This window comes from Athene cunicularia (assembly GCF_003259725.1).
Source record: "Athene cunicularia isolate RWA chromosome 13 unlocalized genomic scaffold, athCun1 chr13_part1, whole genome shotgun sequence".
Lineage (NCBI taxonomy): Eukaryota > Metazoa > Chordata > Aves > Strigiformes > Strigidae > Athene > Athene cunicularia.
In genome coordinates, this window is record NW_020799117.1 from 13,218,330 (window position 1) to 13,233,830 (window position 15,501).

Here is a 15,501-nt window from a genome sequence, read left to right on the forward strand (position 1 = left end):
CTGAGTACTGAGTGCCAAGCTACTGTCTTCTGTTGGCTGAACATTTTAACCATACAAAAGAATCGACTGTGCCAGCAGTAACATTCCCGCAATGGCTATTTTACACTACAGTACTTTCTGTACTTTTTATATCTGGAATCCAAATCTGTTTATGCAAAAGGGTGTTTAAATTACTCTGCTAGAGCACTGCAGTTATTGTACTTAGTAAAAAAAAGTCACTAAACAATTACTGTATCTATTGACTGCTCATTTACAGCTTATTTAATTATTTACATAGTTTTAGGACACATTAACCTAAACCATAAGTAGAATTAGCTTTTTGCCTTACCATAAAGTACAAATTAGAAGTTAAAAATGTTTAAGAAATCTGATAATATTTACACATGTTCAGCTTAAGTTATGGTTGCTCACACTGTATGTTCTATGTACACATAGCAAAATGTTATGATCACTACTGATATAGTATTGTACCCTGGCCATCCCACCCTAGATTATTTTCTAGAAATATTTAATATTTTTGACTTTTTTTTTCTTGGTTCCCTAAGGAATTTGTTGGTTTTGAAAACTTACTAGTGGACAATGCTGTTAGAAAAAGAGAGAGAAGAAATAGGCAAGCAATGTGAGGACTAGTCTAATTTCAGATGCTAGGAGGTACAGTACTATCATCATGTCGAACGGTGCAAGGCTCCATACGAATTATAAGCACTGATCTGCTGATATAGAAATGCCCAGTTACCCTGTATAGTAAGTTGTTTTTTTTAAATACACTAATAACTTTTTCTCAAAAATATATTCATACACTGGTTGATGGTAGAAACAAAACTATTATTAGCTTATTCCTTTAACACGCCAACATAGGAATGTGTGTGCATATATATACTCAGTATGTGTATATATACACACATATGTCCATATAGACATTTAGGTGTATGTCCATATGCACATACAGTTGGATAATGTTTAACGTCCGTTCACTTATGTTTAGTACTGTGTTATAGTACAGAATTGGAACACAGTCTAATAATTATAGTGAAAATTAACTGAGCTTTAATTTTAATGTTTATTTGTCTGAAATAAATAGGATTTTTTTTCCCCAGGTGTAAGACCACCACTCATTTTCTCTATGCATTGTGCTTTTGTACCTTACAGATTTTATGTCCTTTTTATTAGAATGTAAAAACTCTCTGAAGAACTCTGCTACATGCTGTTATCTAAGACTCCTGCTTTCCTCCCCTGGGAATGAGAAAAGAAATGGTCACAATGTCATTGCTTGAGTCTTTCTTCCCAGTCATTAAACTGCGATAGGATAGAAACATAACATTCCTTATGCAAACACAGAAAAATGTTGCATGAATTTTCAGTTCTGAAAATGTGTATCATACTTACTAGCAATCATGTACAGTACATATTTACAGATTGATCTCAAAGATTTCATTAAAACTGTGCCATGTTATAGTCATAATTTGCCCATGAATTTCACAAAGATGAAAAACACCTTAATTGCTGGCTATTATGTCTAATAAAACAATAAAGTGTGCAACTATAATTATATTACGTTTGTCTAAATTACTAACCTTGATATTTTGCTTATTGAAACCAACAACAATTAACACAATTAAAAAAAGCTATAGAATATTCATTTTCGGTCAATTCTAAAGTAAAAGCAAATGATTATTCTAGTTTACCCAGAGGGTATCACACATAGCAAATCCCTTATCTCATGTATGTTGGCATAATTTCTCACTTTCACTCTAGTATCTCAGAAGAGTAAGTGCTCACCTTGAGCTCGTTATACTTTTCCCTTGACAGTGCCTTGCCAGTCTTTCTCACCCCCATCTTTTTATATCACAGTGTTAAGCCTTAGTACAAAATGATAGAATCCTTCTCTTTCACTAATTTTATACATCACATTAATAGCCAGAAGAACATAGTAAAAGCAAAAGTGCCCTTCCCCCAGATAATATATCTTTCGTAGTGACACCTGAGCAGAAACCAAACATTTTCTTTCACTCTCTGAATAGTGACATCAGAGAGTATTATGGCTTGTACTGTAACTTCAGATAAATTAATGTGCAGTTCTAGGATTCAATCTCTGTGGTTTTCATAACAGCTGATGCAGTAAGATGATGCAGAGAGTCAACATATTCTCTGCAAGGTTTTATATTTGATGTGTATCAACCACAAACGGGCTGTGAGCTCTCTGTATTCACACTACACTTCTGTGGAATAAAAAAGGACTTGGCAGCAATTTGTGGAATGAAAGAAAAGCTTGTACAGAAGAAGACTGCTTTTATTTATGATAATTAATACCATTTTTAAAGAACAGAGTTGGAAGAGAAGTACTGAATTTTGAAGTGGTTCATTTTCTTAGAATTGGGAAAAAATTCCAACGTGATTCATACCTATCAGTTGAAATTCCAAATGCCTCTACAAAGATTATTGCGTTCTGCATGAAATGCAGTCAGAAATTAACTATGTGAACAAAAACCAACATTTTGACTTGGAAAGTTAATTGCATGATGAAAGCTGGTGTCTACAAATTGCAGAGTCTGAACCTGGAGGCAGTACACGAACGTACACACAAAAACAACAGGTGGTGTGTATGCCTTGGCAAATCCCATTTCAGGCTCAAAACTATTCTCTCCCATTTGAAGCAGAAATAAGCATTTGATATGCTCAAAACAAAGTCATAAAATTGGCCTGTTAGTTCCCAGAACTGTTTTCCTCCTATCACCGTCATTTCACTGTCAAATGGGGAAAAAAAACACCCCACAGATACTTCTAAGAAAATTACTCCTTTAAAGATAGAACAAAAAATTAAAATAAAATATTTTACGAAAAATATTCTCAAGAACTATCTTAAATTATTTCCAAAGGAATACTTAAATGGGGAAAGAAATATCTGCCTGAAAAAATTCCTTTATTATTTGGATGATACTTCAATACTAGCTTCTTTCAGAAATTTGTACACAGATGAGAGGTAGCATAGATACAACAGCTGTGGCTTCTGCTTCATGAAATATTTCGTGTCAAACAATATTTGGGATCTAATTTAGTAAAAGCCATCAGAAATTTAAACTTTTTATACAGCTCTTGAGAATTTTTTTTTTTCATTACAGAAAAAAGTTTCACAATGGACTAAATGGTAAACTCTACTTTGCCTGTAAAATTCTATTTTTTGTCTATTCTATTTTGCTTATAAGAATAAAGCTCTATGGAATGAACAAACCCCCTTTATTTCAAAAAGTTTCATAAAGCAAAACTGAAATTTGCTAGTTTTTCAATGGAAATCACCCTAAAGCAGGAAACATTCAAGAGTGTGATTAAACTCTTCAAGTAATGGTTACCAAATTTTTCCCTTTAAAACGCTGCATTAGGAAAACAAAATAAAAAGTGAAATGGTATTGCCTAATCCAGACTGAGAAAATACCCTGTTAGTATGTTTTGTACTGAAACACACATGCTCAGATCTTTACTGTTGAAAAAGGTATGATACCTTTAATCAAACTGGATGTAAGGTGTTAAGCATAACAACAGTGGCAAGCATAACACTGCAAAGACTGCAAACTTGGAAGAAATCACACAATTCCACATGAGTATTTCAGACTAAGGTATGTACTATAACTGACAGCATTCATTTGCACAGTAAATATATATATATATATATATATATGTGTGTGTGTGTGTATATATATATCTATATATATATCTATATATCTCCACAGACATATACACACACACTTTACAAATATGTAGCCTTCCATCTCCTGGCCCTATATTTTATAACTGCTCTCTAGTTCTGTCTACCCTAGAAAGGCAGGGCACCATTGGTTTCCTTCAGCCACCTAGAGAATTAGTATTTGGCCAACCGAGTTTGGCACTTTGGACAGACGATTTCCTTTCCCCAACACAAAACAGCAGCATATCGATCCATTCAGAGTTGATGCATTTTTACACCATTGCTACATTCCTCTGCTGATCACAACTACAGTCACTGTGACTGTGAGCATATATTCTCTCTTTAAAATCCAAACAAAACTAGTGCTTTTTGCTTCAGCTTCTGTGCAAACACCCAACCCTAATATTATGAGTCAAAGGTTTAGTTCTTTCAAAAAATAACAGAAAATACCTGAATGTGGTTGGGAAACCTCTGACCATCATCATCTTGGAAAGATGATAGGCACTACTTGTTTTCAAGTTTACACATTTAAAAGGTAAAATGTGTATGTTTCATGAGCATGATAACAACTTAGTACACTCTCTTAAGTGTAGATGCATGTCTTGGGTATGCAGCTTCCCTGGAAATGGTATGTACTGCTGCTGAAACTAGAACTTGTTTCTCAAATGCTGCTCTGTAATTTGTATCACTGAACTCAAGCGGCCATTAAAAAAAAAAAAAAAAAAAAAAAAGGAAAAAAACAAGAGAGAGTGAGAGACAATGAGACAGAAGTGATTGTCAAAATCCAATTTGCCTTCACACGCAAAATGCACTTGTATTTTGGTAAGGGGATATGTCAATACTTCAACTTAACATATTAATGATTTAGCAGATACAACCAAAATGTTATAAAAACAGACCATAGAGTAGGCCAGCAACTAAGGTGTTTTAAAATAACTTTTTGTCCTGAATAGAATTTTTCTAAGTCCCACTTTTGGCTGTACAACCGATTTGAAGAGAAATCCAGTTCTTGCTTCCTGTGTGGCTTTGTTTCTTAGTTCACATAGTAAAGCCAATAGACAATATTGAAGAAGGAAAAAACAACAGGGAAGAATATGCGCGACCATCGATCTATGGCATTTACATCAGTCAAGTCAGGAATGGTAATTTTCAGTTGAGATGCACGTCTCCGTAGCCTACTTTTCTTCTGTGCCACATGTCGCTCCAGGGCGTTGCGACCAAAGCTGTGTCTGGGTAAGCCAGCTTTCCGGTACTGGATGCTTGAAGTGTCATACGCCAGCATAGTGCTTCTAGGGTCCCCAAGCCCCATCACAGCCTCGGAGGCCGCCATCTCATTTTTAATTTCAAGTGTGCTCAACAAAATATTTTCATGTGGATCCATCTGTAAAAAATAAGAAAGTAGATTTAACAGGAGAGAAAGGAGGCCCAATCAGTTGCAAACTGAAGCCATGCTGACAAGGGCTAGATCTAACATCACTAATTCACTGGACGTCAGCCTGTCTGAAAGACTTTAAGCATAGCCACGACTATATTTATTGTCATTTATTTGTGAACTCAAGGAGCAATAAGGCCATTACAGTAATGGAATAAATGGTATTTCCCTAGACCCCAGTGAGCAGAAGCAACACCTGTAAATGGATCACATGCTCAGCTCCTGAAAGTGGGATTCTGCCACTGGGAAGGTTATCTGGGGCAAACATTTAACTTTTTGGGTATTTTGGATGGAAATCAAATGGAAAAGGGTCTGTTTTGTTTTGGGTTTTTTTTTATTTCAAATGAAAGCTTCTGCTTTGACAGGTATTCACAAGGTCTCCTGCCTCTAGAAAACAAAGCCCAAAGCTCTACATAAGAGAATGCAAATTTTCCATCCCTATATTCCAAACAGGACTGCTGATTACTTAGGGAAAGGCGCCAATATAGTCTAATGAATATCTATGTGAAAACTCTATTCCCCAGTGCTAATGAATTTCATAAATACAGTGCATGCTGTGGAGACCTGAATGCTGGAATAGCGGAGATCTGCAATTTCAAGCAAGGAAAAACATACAGAGTGTAATCACATCAAATGTACATTGAACAGTTGTTTCAATGGGTAGTTTTAGCTACTATATTTTTTTAAAGGGCAGTTCAGTGAAAAAAAAAAATAATGCAATGTTGTAAAGAAACCTCTTAGAAACAATCAAGAGGATTCCAAAGATGAGGAACTAAATTCTACTCCTAGGCAATCTGGAGTAGATACGAAGTATGGTAGAAGAACTTCAAAATAATCCATTTATAGAAAACAAATGTAATGTTATGTAGGAGGTTCTAATTCTCCTCAGCCTTCCCTGTAAGTATATACATTGAATTGCATGAGTACAGAGTATAATTAAAAGCAATAATAGCTAATGAGCAGCTAATTAAGTACATTGACTTAGTGATGCTATGTAGTGAAGATATACTCTAGGCCAAATAAGAGATGAAACTGTGCCAGAGCTCCTTTAAGAATAACTCAGCCACATTATTCATTTATCACGTACATAATACACACTATGATTATTACTGAAAGTGCACAAACTGTGACTTTTGTAGATTTCTAAACAATAATATGGCCAGCAGTCAGCACCAGGTACCTCACTGCACTACACAATATAGCACTGTATTTGCCATTATTTAAAAAACCCTTATGTAGTATTTCACATGGCATAGTGAGAGAACTGGGTTGAAAACCACTGGTTTTTAGTAGCATCCACTGCACATTATGAACTGGGAAGTCGGATACTTACAAATGTACTTTGGACCTACTGAAACACTGCCATTTGAGTGATTACATCTGTTCAAGTGATGCATAAGAACTGGCATCGCTGAGATGCCAGATTTCCCTCTTTTTTTTTTTTTTTTTTTTTTTTTTTTTTTGTCTGTGAGTTTGCACCCCTCTAGTTTCATTATATTTTAGTTTTAGACTAAATGACTCAAGGTGAAGGAGACAAAATCATCTATTTTTGCTTGCTTTCTATCAAAGTCATATGAAATCTTTGTATTTTCTACTGTGTTAGGGAAATCAATCTTTTTTGAGAAGCACTGGAAAAATGTGAAAGTTGAGCTGGAACTCAAGAAAAATTCATTTAAGAATTCTGTAGCATGATACTGAGCATAGTGAGGAAACACTGTTCTAGTCAGAAAGGCAATCAAATCAGTTCTCATCTGCATTAGACAAAACTAAGGCAAAAAGAGTAGTCTGCTGTTGTAATACAAACAAAAGCTAACATCTGCAAAAGAGCTTATTTTATAAAAGAAACATATTCCAAATACATCTCAGAAACCTCAAAAGAGCTTTCAAACATTTTCTTATAATGAGTGCAGTTACTTAGAAAATTCTTATGTGATTTTTTGAGTAGAACAAAATTTGCCGTCATTTTTGTTACAAGATCTCAGACAAAGAATAAGACTCGGCATCCTGAACATAAAAGCAATTATAGGCACTTGGCATTCATTGATCCCAAGAATGTCTCAAAACAAACAGGGGAAGTATCTTACAAGAGGGGTGCAAAGCCATTTGGAAAATACACTTTCCATAGAAACTATAGGAACTTAGCCTTAAGAAAAGAATAGAAATTTTAGTTCCAATGACATCAGGGGAAATTTGACGTAACATCCACTAATGCAATGCTAATTTTACGCCTTAGCACTGAGGTGAAAATAACCCAGGCTCTACTTTGTACATTCCAATATACTATCTTTGGAAAGATTTTAGTGCCAACAGATTTGTACACATCTTAAATCTTCTTAGAATGAATCTACTTTAAGCATTTTATCCTTTTGATCTGCAATGACATTAGAAATTTGAGTGCTCTTTACATACTCATATACTATCTATGCAACACAAATGCAAGCAAAGTTTTTAGTCTACTAGAGTTAGATTCAGACATGTTTTAGCGACATGATATCACTCCTTCAGTTAACTTTTTGCTTGGATTATTTTGTTACTTCTGTTCTCGTTTCAGTAAATTTCTTAACACAGCAAACTGCTGCAGATATCTGGCAATCTTGGCAGTAGTTAGTAAGATTAGTGATGCTGGGCAGAAAAAACATTCAGCAACATTCTGAACTATCTTCTAGGGCAAAGTGTCTTCTGCATATATCAGTCTGTTATCAGAGCTGGAGCACAGCATTTTTCAATATTCCAAGAATTCTTCAGAAGAAATAATGCAAAATACAGTAAAAATTAGTGATGGGCGAACCTTCAAGTGTTAGAATACCCAGGTAAGCACTGCAAAGTTCAGGTGCTTCTCAAACACTAATTTGACTCTTCTGCATGTGGAACATTGGATTGACCATAACAAGATGTGCATTTTTCATGGTATTTTGAATTCCCATTCTGAAGAACTCCCTAAGTTCCAATCCAGAAGTAAAAATAAAATGTGAAAATAAAAGAAACAGACTAACAACAAAAATTCAGAAATAAATTAGCCTATCTTTTCAAGCTTTGACAAAAGGCTCCTTGTCAGATTAGAAAGAGCTGGGAGTGTTATTTTCACCAAGTAGGTTCGCCCAACTCTAAATAAAACATGCTTTTGTAACTAAGTGAAGCCTGAGATAGAATGATCATGAATTACGTTTATTGCACACAGCACCGCCCATTCAAAAGGATCCCAAAGCGCTTTACAAGGATTAGAAAGAAGAACCACTTCACTTCCCAGTGAAGTGCAATCACCTCTAAGGCAAAATGTGGTGACTGAGAGTGCAGAAAAATATACTATATTTTAGTCAAGGAAATGGAGAATGCTGTAGCCAATTGAAACTATGGGGTGGGTGAGTGGTGGTGGGGAATGTTAGGTAAGCAGAACAGTTACATAAATTGATATTTGGCCAGATGCTTGGTGTTGAGATGACCACAGTATAAAAAAGTGCCATGGGATCTTTAATGACCATAAGTGGTCAGGACCTGAATTTTTAAGTCTCTGAGGATAAAAACATTAGAAAACAATGAAAGATACCTTTGTTGAATACATTTCTGGACAATGATATGTGCCAATTATTCTTCTGTCCTGTAAGTTAATAAAATCAAGACCAGTTTCCTTAGAGATAAGGCAGCTATTATCTTTCATTTAAAATTAAAGCACTCTAGGGTAATAACAGGACAACTAGTTAAAAGATATAGGGACCTCTAAGCCAACAATCAACAAAAGTATATTCTGGCTTCAGAGGTGCTATTACTGCCTTGCTCTGCTCCTCAAGGTAACATAACATTGTGATGCAAATGTATTTTTTCCAACTGGTCACTTGACCAAGGAAGATATGATGATATGAAAACAATTGTTAAAATTATTCTGGGGAAAAAGTAAGTGTAAAAGTGGTTTCAAAGGAGGTGGAAGAAGGTTAAAAAGATCTCTTGGTGCTGAAAGATTGTTCAACCATAGAACTGGACTCCTTATGGTGAACAGGAGAGTTCAAACTTAATGGAGATAATTCCCAGGGACAAGAAAGGAAGGGAGGATATGAAGATGAAGAAGAAGCAGCAGCCAGTACCATGGAAATAAAAGGTGAAAGCAGAAGTGGAGAAGAAATGACCAGAGCTCAGCAACCATGCAAGAGGGTGAGGTTTTTTATAAATCAATCTTAAAGATGGATGACAAAATAGATGATGCAAATGATATTCACTTATAGGTCCAGGTCAGCTGGAAGAAAAGCTGACTCTGGAGCCTTGGAAGAGGCCATGACCTTTTTGATGGCCTCAAACAAAGGGAATACAGAGGAAAGTGTAGAAATGTTACCATTATATATTCTTCCTGCTACCTAGAAACTCCAAAATGATGGCTTTCTTGAGGAATTTCTCTTATACTAATAAATTAGCAACTGTAGAATACAAAGAAATTAACACTCCCACGCACATACATACATACATATGTACATTAGGAATCCTCCAAGGATGACCAGATCTCTGAAACTATTAACAAGTAAACCAGCATCATAGAGATTATGCTCTACTGTTATGATAAACACAGCTTTATAGTACAAGGGAAAATTATTTTGATGAATTGAAAAGATATAATATTGAGCTTTCATTCCTCATACACTTCATTTTCACCTATAACCTTCAGTTACAGGCAGGTACTGACAGTTCATTTTATAGCAGAATAGCTCAGAAGCCATGGATAAAATAAGACAGTAGGTTTGGAATTTCTGATGGAAAAACCTTGTGAAACAAAACAGTTGTAAATTCAAACTAAATATCCTTTTGTTAAGTAGGGCTGCAATTAACCAAAAGTAAAATATGGTGAGCTAAACCACGAAGGGAGAACAGAAGTACCCAGCCTATTACAAAGATTAACACCTGAAATTAGGTCTCAGCATTCATGGGTCCTGTGAGCTGACATTCTTAAGAACTGAAGACAGAAATAAAGATTCCTTTCATGATGAAGACCAACATGACATGACCAGACATATAATTTAATTTGTTAGAGATAAAGACCTTAGTACTATCTATAGCATAGTTTTCCAACTCTTAGCAGGTGAGCTTTGCTTAGAAAACTAGTAACATCCCATTCCTGAATAGTCACAGTAGTTCTGGCAAGAGCAGGCGAAAGCATGAAGTGCACTTTACAAGTAATGAGGATCTTCCACCTCATCAGCAAGGTCTGACTTATTGATTAGGAACCACTGATCTCTGGGGACTGCAGTGACTACACAAGGTAATGTAACATACATTGCATTTTCATTGTCTGTACAAAATCGAATTTATTGACAGCATTGCAGTAACTGTTTATGAAACCACATTAGCATGCATTGGCTCGGATTCTGTTATGCGCCTAAGATTTGGGTCAGGCTCTAAAGCATGCAGTTAGAGGACAGTAAAATTAGGTTGACTTATAATTTCAGGTTCCTTTGGTTTAAGGTCAGAAAATCCAGAGAAACTCTGCAAATTATATCAGGATTTTCTTTATGTTCTTGAGCTTTTTAAAGTCTAAAAATCTAAGCAAAAGAACCAAGAGACCTGTAAGAATTAAAAAAAAAAAAAAAGAAAGTAAGTGAGAGAAAATGCAAGATCTGGACACAGAGCTTTAACAGTGCTCTAAGTACTTGCAATTTAATTTCTAGGCACCCAGTTTTACCCTCTGATACATGCGTTTTCTTGATCATTATCTGTAGTAACACATCAACAACTTAGTCATAAGTATTGTAGGATTCTGGATAAACTATTGAAAACATATGCTTTCTTTTGGCACCCATTACTTACAAGATTCCATACTTAAGACGTTGCAGAATAAGTACTCACATAAAATGAAAGAGGGTAAAGTACCTTTGCTTCATGACATTTCAATAAAAATCATGAAATACAAACTTGCTGAAACTGCTGCACAGAATCCAATGCTCTAAACCAAAAGCCAACAAGTGAAATAGGCAAAATCAGGACTGCTGTTTGAATTATGGCACAGAATAGGAAAAAATGTGGAAATGGCTTACTGGTGTCCTGTCCTCAGCTTGAATTTTACACCAACATCTTCTAAAATATTGTAAAAACAACCTGGGGTTTTTGGAGTAAAGGAGGATAAATTGCCTTAGCCAACCAAGAAAGAAAAATAGGGAGCATGCTATGATTCTGTAGAGAAACATCTTCCTCCATTTCACTTTTGACCAAGATAATTTAGTCCAATGCAATCTCTAGTAAAGTGGAAGGAACAAATTACATAAGGCCTTGATGTTGTACATGCAATTTCCATTCCAGTACAGCAAATGTAGTTGACCATAAACATTAAACAGGTATCTGATTCAGGAAATGAGCTTGTAACTTTACTTAAGCAGAAACATTAAAGAAATTTAAATAAATATTAAGGTTAGTCAAGTTTTGAAGTGATTTCCTGTGAACGACACTTTCACTCTCAATCCAAACCCACAAATAATGCATGTACGCTTAAGGAGAAAACTTTTTTTTTTTTTTTTTTTTTTAAATGGTGGAGCTAAATAATAGTTAAGGAGAATTCTAACTGAGAAGTCTTCATATATAAATAAGCTTCATATGGATGATATTTAAATGTAGTTACCTTACCTTCTAGAAATTTCAGGTACAGATGTCTTTTTTTATACAAAGATTACAAATATCAGCACTAAGATCAAAACAATTCTTTGTAAGTGGTTCTATCTTAAAAATTAAACACTTCCATGAAAGAAGAAACCTCTTCTATGTTAAAGTATCAAAATCTTCTCTAGGAGAAAAGTTGAAAAACTTAAAAATTAATGTATCTGAACTTCCTGAAAACATTTATTTTTACAAGGCACATTTTTTAAATACTAAAGGTGTGGGGGGGAAATCTATCTTTGACTGAAAATAAACTTAAAAGAAGCAATGTAAGTAGACATGGCATTTTTAAAATTTCAGTTACAATGTTCTACTACTGAGACATGTAGGAGGAAACAAAGGCAGGTAATTTGGAATAGAAGTCTTCTGGGGTACCAATTAACAACGGCTGTAAATTCTACTGTTTTGCCAAGAAACAAGGTTAGGCAGCCCAGAATCTTACTAATACTGGTCTGATGCCATATTTGTTATTTATTTGTTAAAATATCATCCCATTTCATGTGTATACGTTTAACTCTTTTGCAGATAATAAAATGAATAACACATCAGCAAGAACCTACATCCTAAAAGGTGCTCTCTTCCATCTGTGATAAGATCAAAATTTCATCAAACTTCTGCTATGCCTATAAGCTATGTCTGTTATTACGTTGTCTTACAAAACATACTTTAACAGCTATACCTAGCACCAAAAATCTACTACACAAACATTGCAAAATTATTTATATAAGAAAGCTTCATGAAAGATGAAAACCACATGGAACATTTGACTATCATTACAACAGGCAAAATTTCTAAGGTATGATTTGGATATAGTTATGGTTTTGATATATGAACTAGACAGTAAAAATAAGGCTGATAAAGTTGCTCCTCTAGAACAGACTTCAGTAAAATACATAGATGTTATTTTTCTTGTTTGAAGTCAAATACAACATGCAAAGAACTATACAGCATATACTTGTCATGGGAGTGGGTGGACTGTATGGCAGTCTTCCAGCATTTAATCCATCTGACCATGATATACTCACTTGTCAACAGACCTGTGCTTGTGATTTTGGGGAAGACCAACAAGGTAATTCATGGGCCCAGCCCAAAGATTAACATGGCCAGAGGCAGCACAAGATCCAAGGAAAAACTTTGGGAACAGCGACAAAGGCCAGATAAAACACTGAAGAGAAACTGTAATTAATTCAACAAAAAAATTGAAAGAAAACTCTTGAGATTTTTCTATGTAAAAATCACTGGCAAGTTTTCATTATAAAGAAAATAAAGATGAATTTCTAACTTTTGACAACAGATTTCCAAATTAAAAAAGATCTAGAAATGTACTTTTTTATGATCATGTTCAGTTCTGATTTAGAAGCCTGAAATACTGCCAGTTTCACAGTTCTAGATACTGCAAGGATCAGAGGACTAGTCCTGACAATATTAAAATGAAAAGAATTCTGCTTTAAAATAAACAAAAAATCTGAACTTGCTGACAGAATTAGAACAATTTTGCATGATTTACTCATACACCGATAGTCTGCTGTTTTGGGGAGAGTCTAACATTCTGTCACTCATTTAAAAATGAGTGACAAGAATGAAGAAATTTTGCTGCCAAGACACGGTTAGTCATTTCAGATTTGTTTTTAAGTAAATTTCTGTGTATGTAAAAGACATACCAATATTATGTATAATTTCAAATTTTGTATTATACTTAAATAGTTTTTATGTATGCATTAATTCTAGAGAATATAAAAATTGTATTATAGTTTTCTTCCTAACATCTTGGTGGCCTTCTGTGCTTGTAAATTTAAACCAAACTTGAGTTTGATTAAAGTTATCATAGTTTTATAGCAATATATATATATACACACACACATATAAAATATAAATATATGTATAGTAGGAGAATTTCAGAATACATTTAAAATGAAGGAAAAATTGGGTTTTTTTGGCAATAGTGTGCAGTTTGTTCTTGAGACAAAGATGAGAAAAAAACAGCTTACTAACATGCAAACATGGTAGGTGTTTATGTAAAATGTGATTATGTTCAATGTTATAAAAGTTTCATTAGAAGCATTTTGGGAAGGGTGATCTACGTACAACTGAGAAAGCTATTAACGAGCTAATGAGGCCAAATATAGCCTTATTTTTAAATTGAAAGTTGTTATATACTGTATATGCCTCACAACACGGAAAGGAAGAAGAAAGAAAAGTTGAAGAATCATCCCACACAACAGCTAGCCCTCTTCAAATTGTACCTCCATGGGTTTTAGATCTTCTCCTTCAGATACATTATCATATATTTTAATAAACAAAAGACCTCCCATACAACAATTGAAACTTATATTTTCCTACCCAAAACTGCTGTAGCTTGAAAATATAAACCCTCAGAATTCCATCTAGCAAAATATAAATTAAAACCTTCTAGTTCTGAAGACCTTCATTTCTAGTTACCTACCAGGAACCTTTGAATACTCAAAGAACATGCAGACAGAAAGTGCCCCAAACAAAACATTACATGAAAACAATCATGCTGATTCGGGCTGTGTGACCTTTACTGTTGCATCCTTCAGGCGAGCCCAAAAGCATTATGTTTCTAACAACTAAATTACCAGAAAGTTGAGTTCATTTTGAGGACACGAGCAAGGACAGGCACGCAAGGCTTTTTGTATGTAGCTTAAAGATCCGTTAAGTTTAGGGAGAAGGCTCAAGCGTTTTGTGGGGGAAGAAAACGAAATTCAAGTCTCTGACACTTCTAAAAAGAGTAAATAAGTAAGAGTAAGTAAATAAGTAAGAGTAAATAAGATTTAGGTTTCTATGTTTTAATATAACATATAATGATGAAAGGATTCTCAAAACTAGTAACTAAGGAGTAAGAAAAATATATTCATATATATATATATACACATGTATGTTTGTATATATACACACACATACTTAAATTTAGGCATAATTGTACTGACCTCCTAACCTTTTTCCTAGGTTCTGTAACTAACTTCTGGTATCTATCTTTCTCCATATGTGTAAGTCTGGGAAACCAGCTAGTATCCAAAAGAATAAGTAACCAAGTTAATTTACCAATAAAACATAGGTCTTCACAGTCCAGCATGACTGTTTCATTAAACTGAACATATGTGCATGCAATACAAACCCTAATACCCCTTTAAAAAAATAAATCTATAAGAAAGTATACAATGTCTAAATGGATGCCCAGTTTATAGGCTACATCAGTAATAATTTGTTATGAAAACTGCCAGATATGTTACTCCTAGGTTGTTTGGGCTATTCTGCCCATTAACCTTGCTCTATCTTTATCTTCATGCAAGACTAGCAGTCTCTGTGGCATGCCGCAGAGGAACTGCACCATGTCTCTCCTGGAAATTATAATGTTTCCACTGCTGGGAAAAAGAAAAAAAAAAACAACAAAAAAAAACTTTTTAAATATTGGGAAAAACATCTTTAGAATGTGTTTTAACACAGAAATTTTGAGGGTTTTTATTAGTGTTCAAAGTATTAAATTGCTTCAGTCTAGGTAATTTTACAGAGCAAACAACGACAAACGTAAAGCATAATTAATAGTTACCAATAGTCTAAAGATGGGCAAAACCTGTAAGAGAGGGATTTGAAATATGCATCATCCTTCTTAACAGTTTGGGATATTATCATTCTGATTTTATAAACAGATTTTGGATCACCTGATATAATTTCCCCTAAATTAGATATAACAATGCATTGCTATCTACAAAAAGAAACCAACATGATCATTTTAGACACTATAAAT

General features: G+C 34.4%; 1 protein-coding gene across 4 annotated transcripts in view; it reads right to left on the bottom strand.

The window, feature by feature from the left end:
• Positions 1-4,210: 4,210 nt before the first annotated feature.
• GABRB2 (gamma-aminobutyric acid type A receptor beta2 subunit) overlaps positions 4,211-15,501 on the bottom strand; it is a 104,191-nt gene continuing 92,900 nt past the window's right edge. For 3 of the 4 annotated variants that reach the window (XM_026858201.1, XM_026858203.1, XM_026858205.1), the window contains exons 6-7: positions 8,656-8,706; positions 4,211-5,060 (exon numbers count right to left, since the gene is read on the bottom strand). In XM_026858201.1, the coding sequence (XP_026714002.1) occupies positions 4,713-5,060; positions 8,656-8,706 (399 nt within the window). In that variant the 3' untranslated portion in view covers positions 4,211-4,712. The remainder of the gene's footprint in view (positions 5,061-8,655; positions 8,707-15,501) is intronic. The other variant, XM_026858202.1, reaches the window with a different exon arrangement.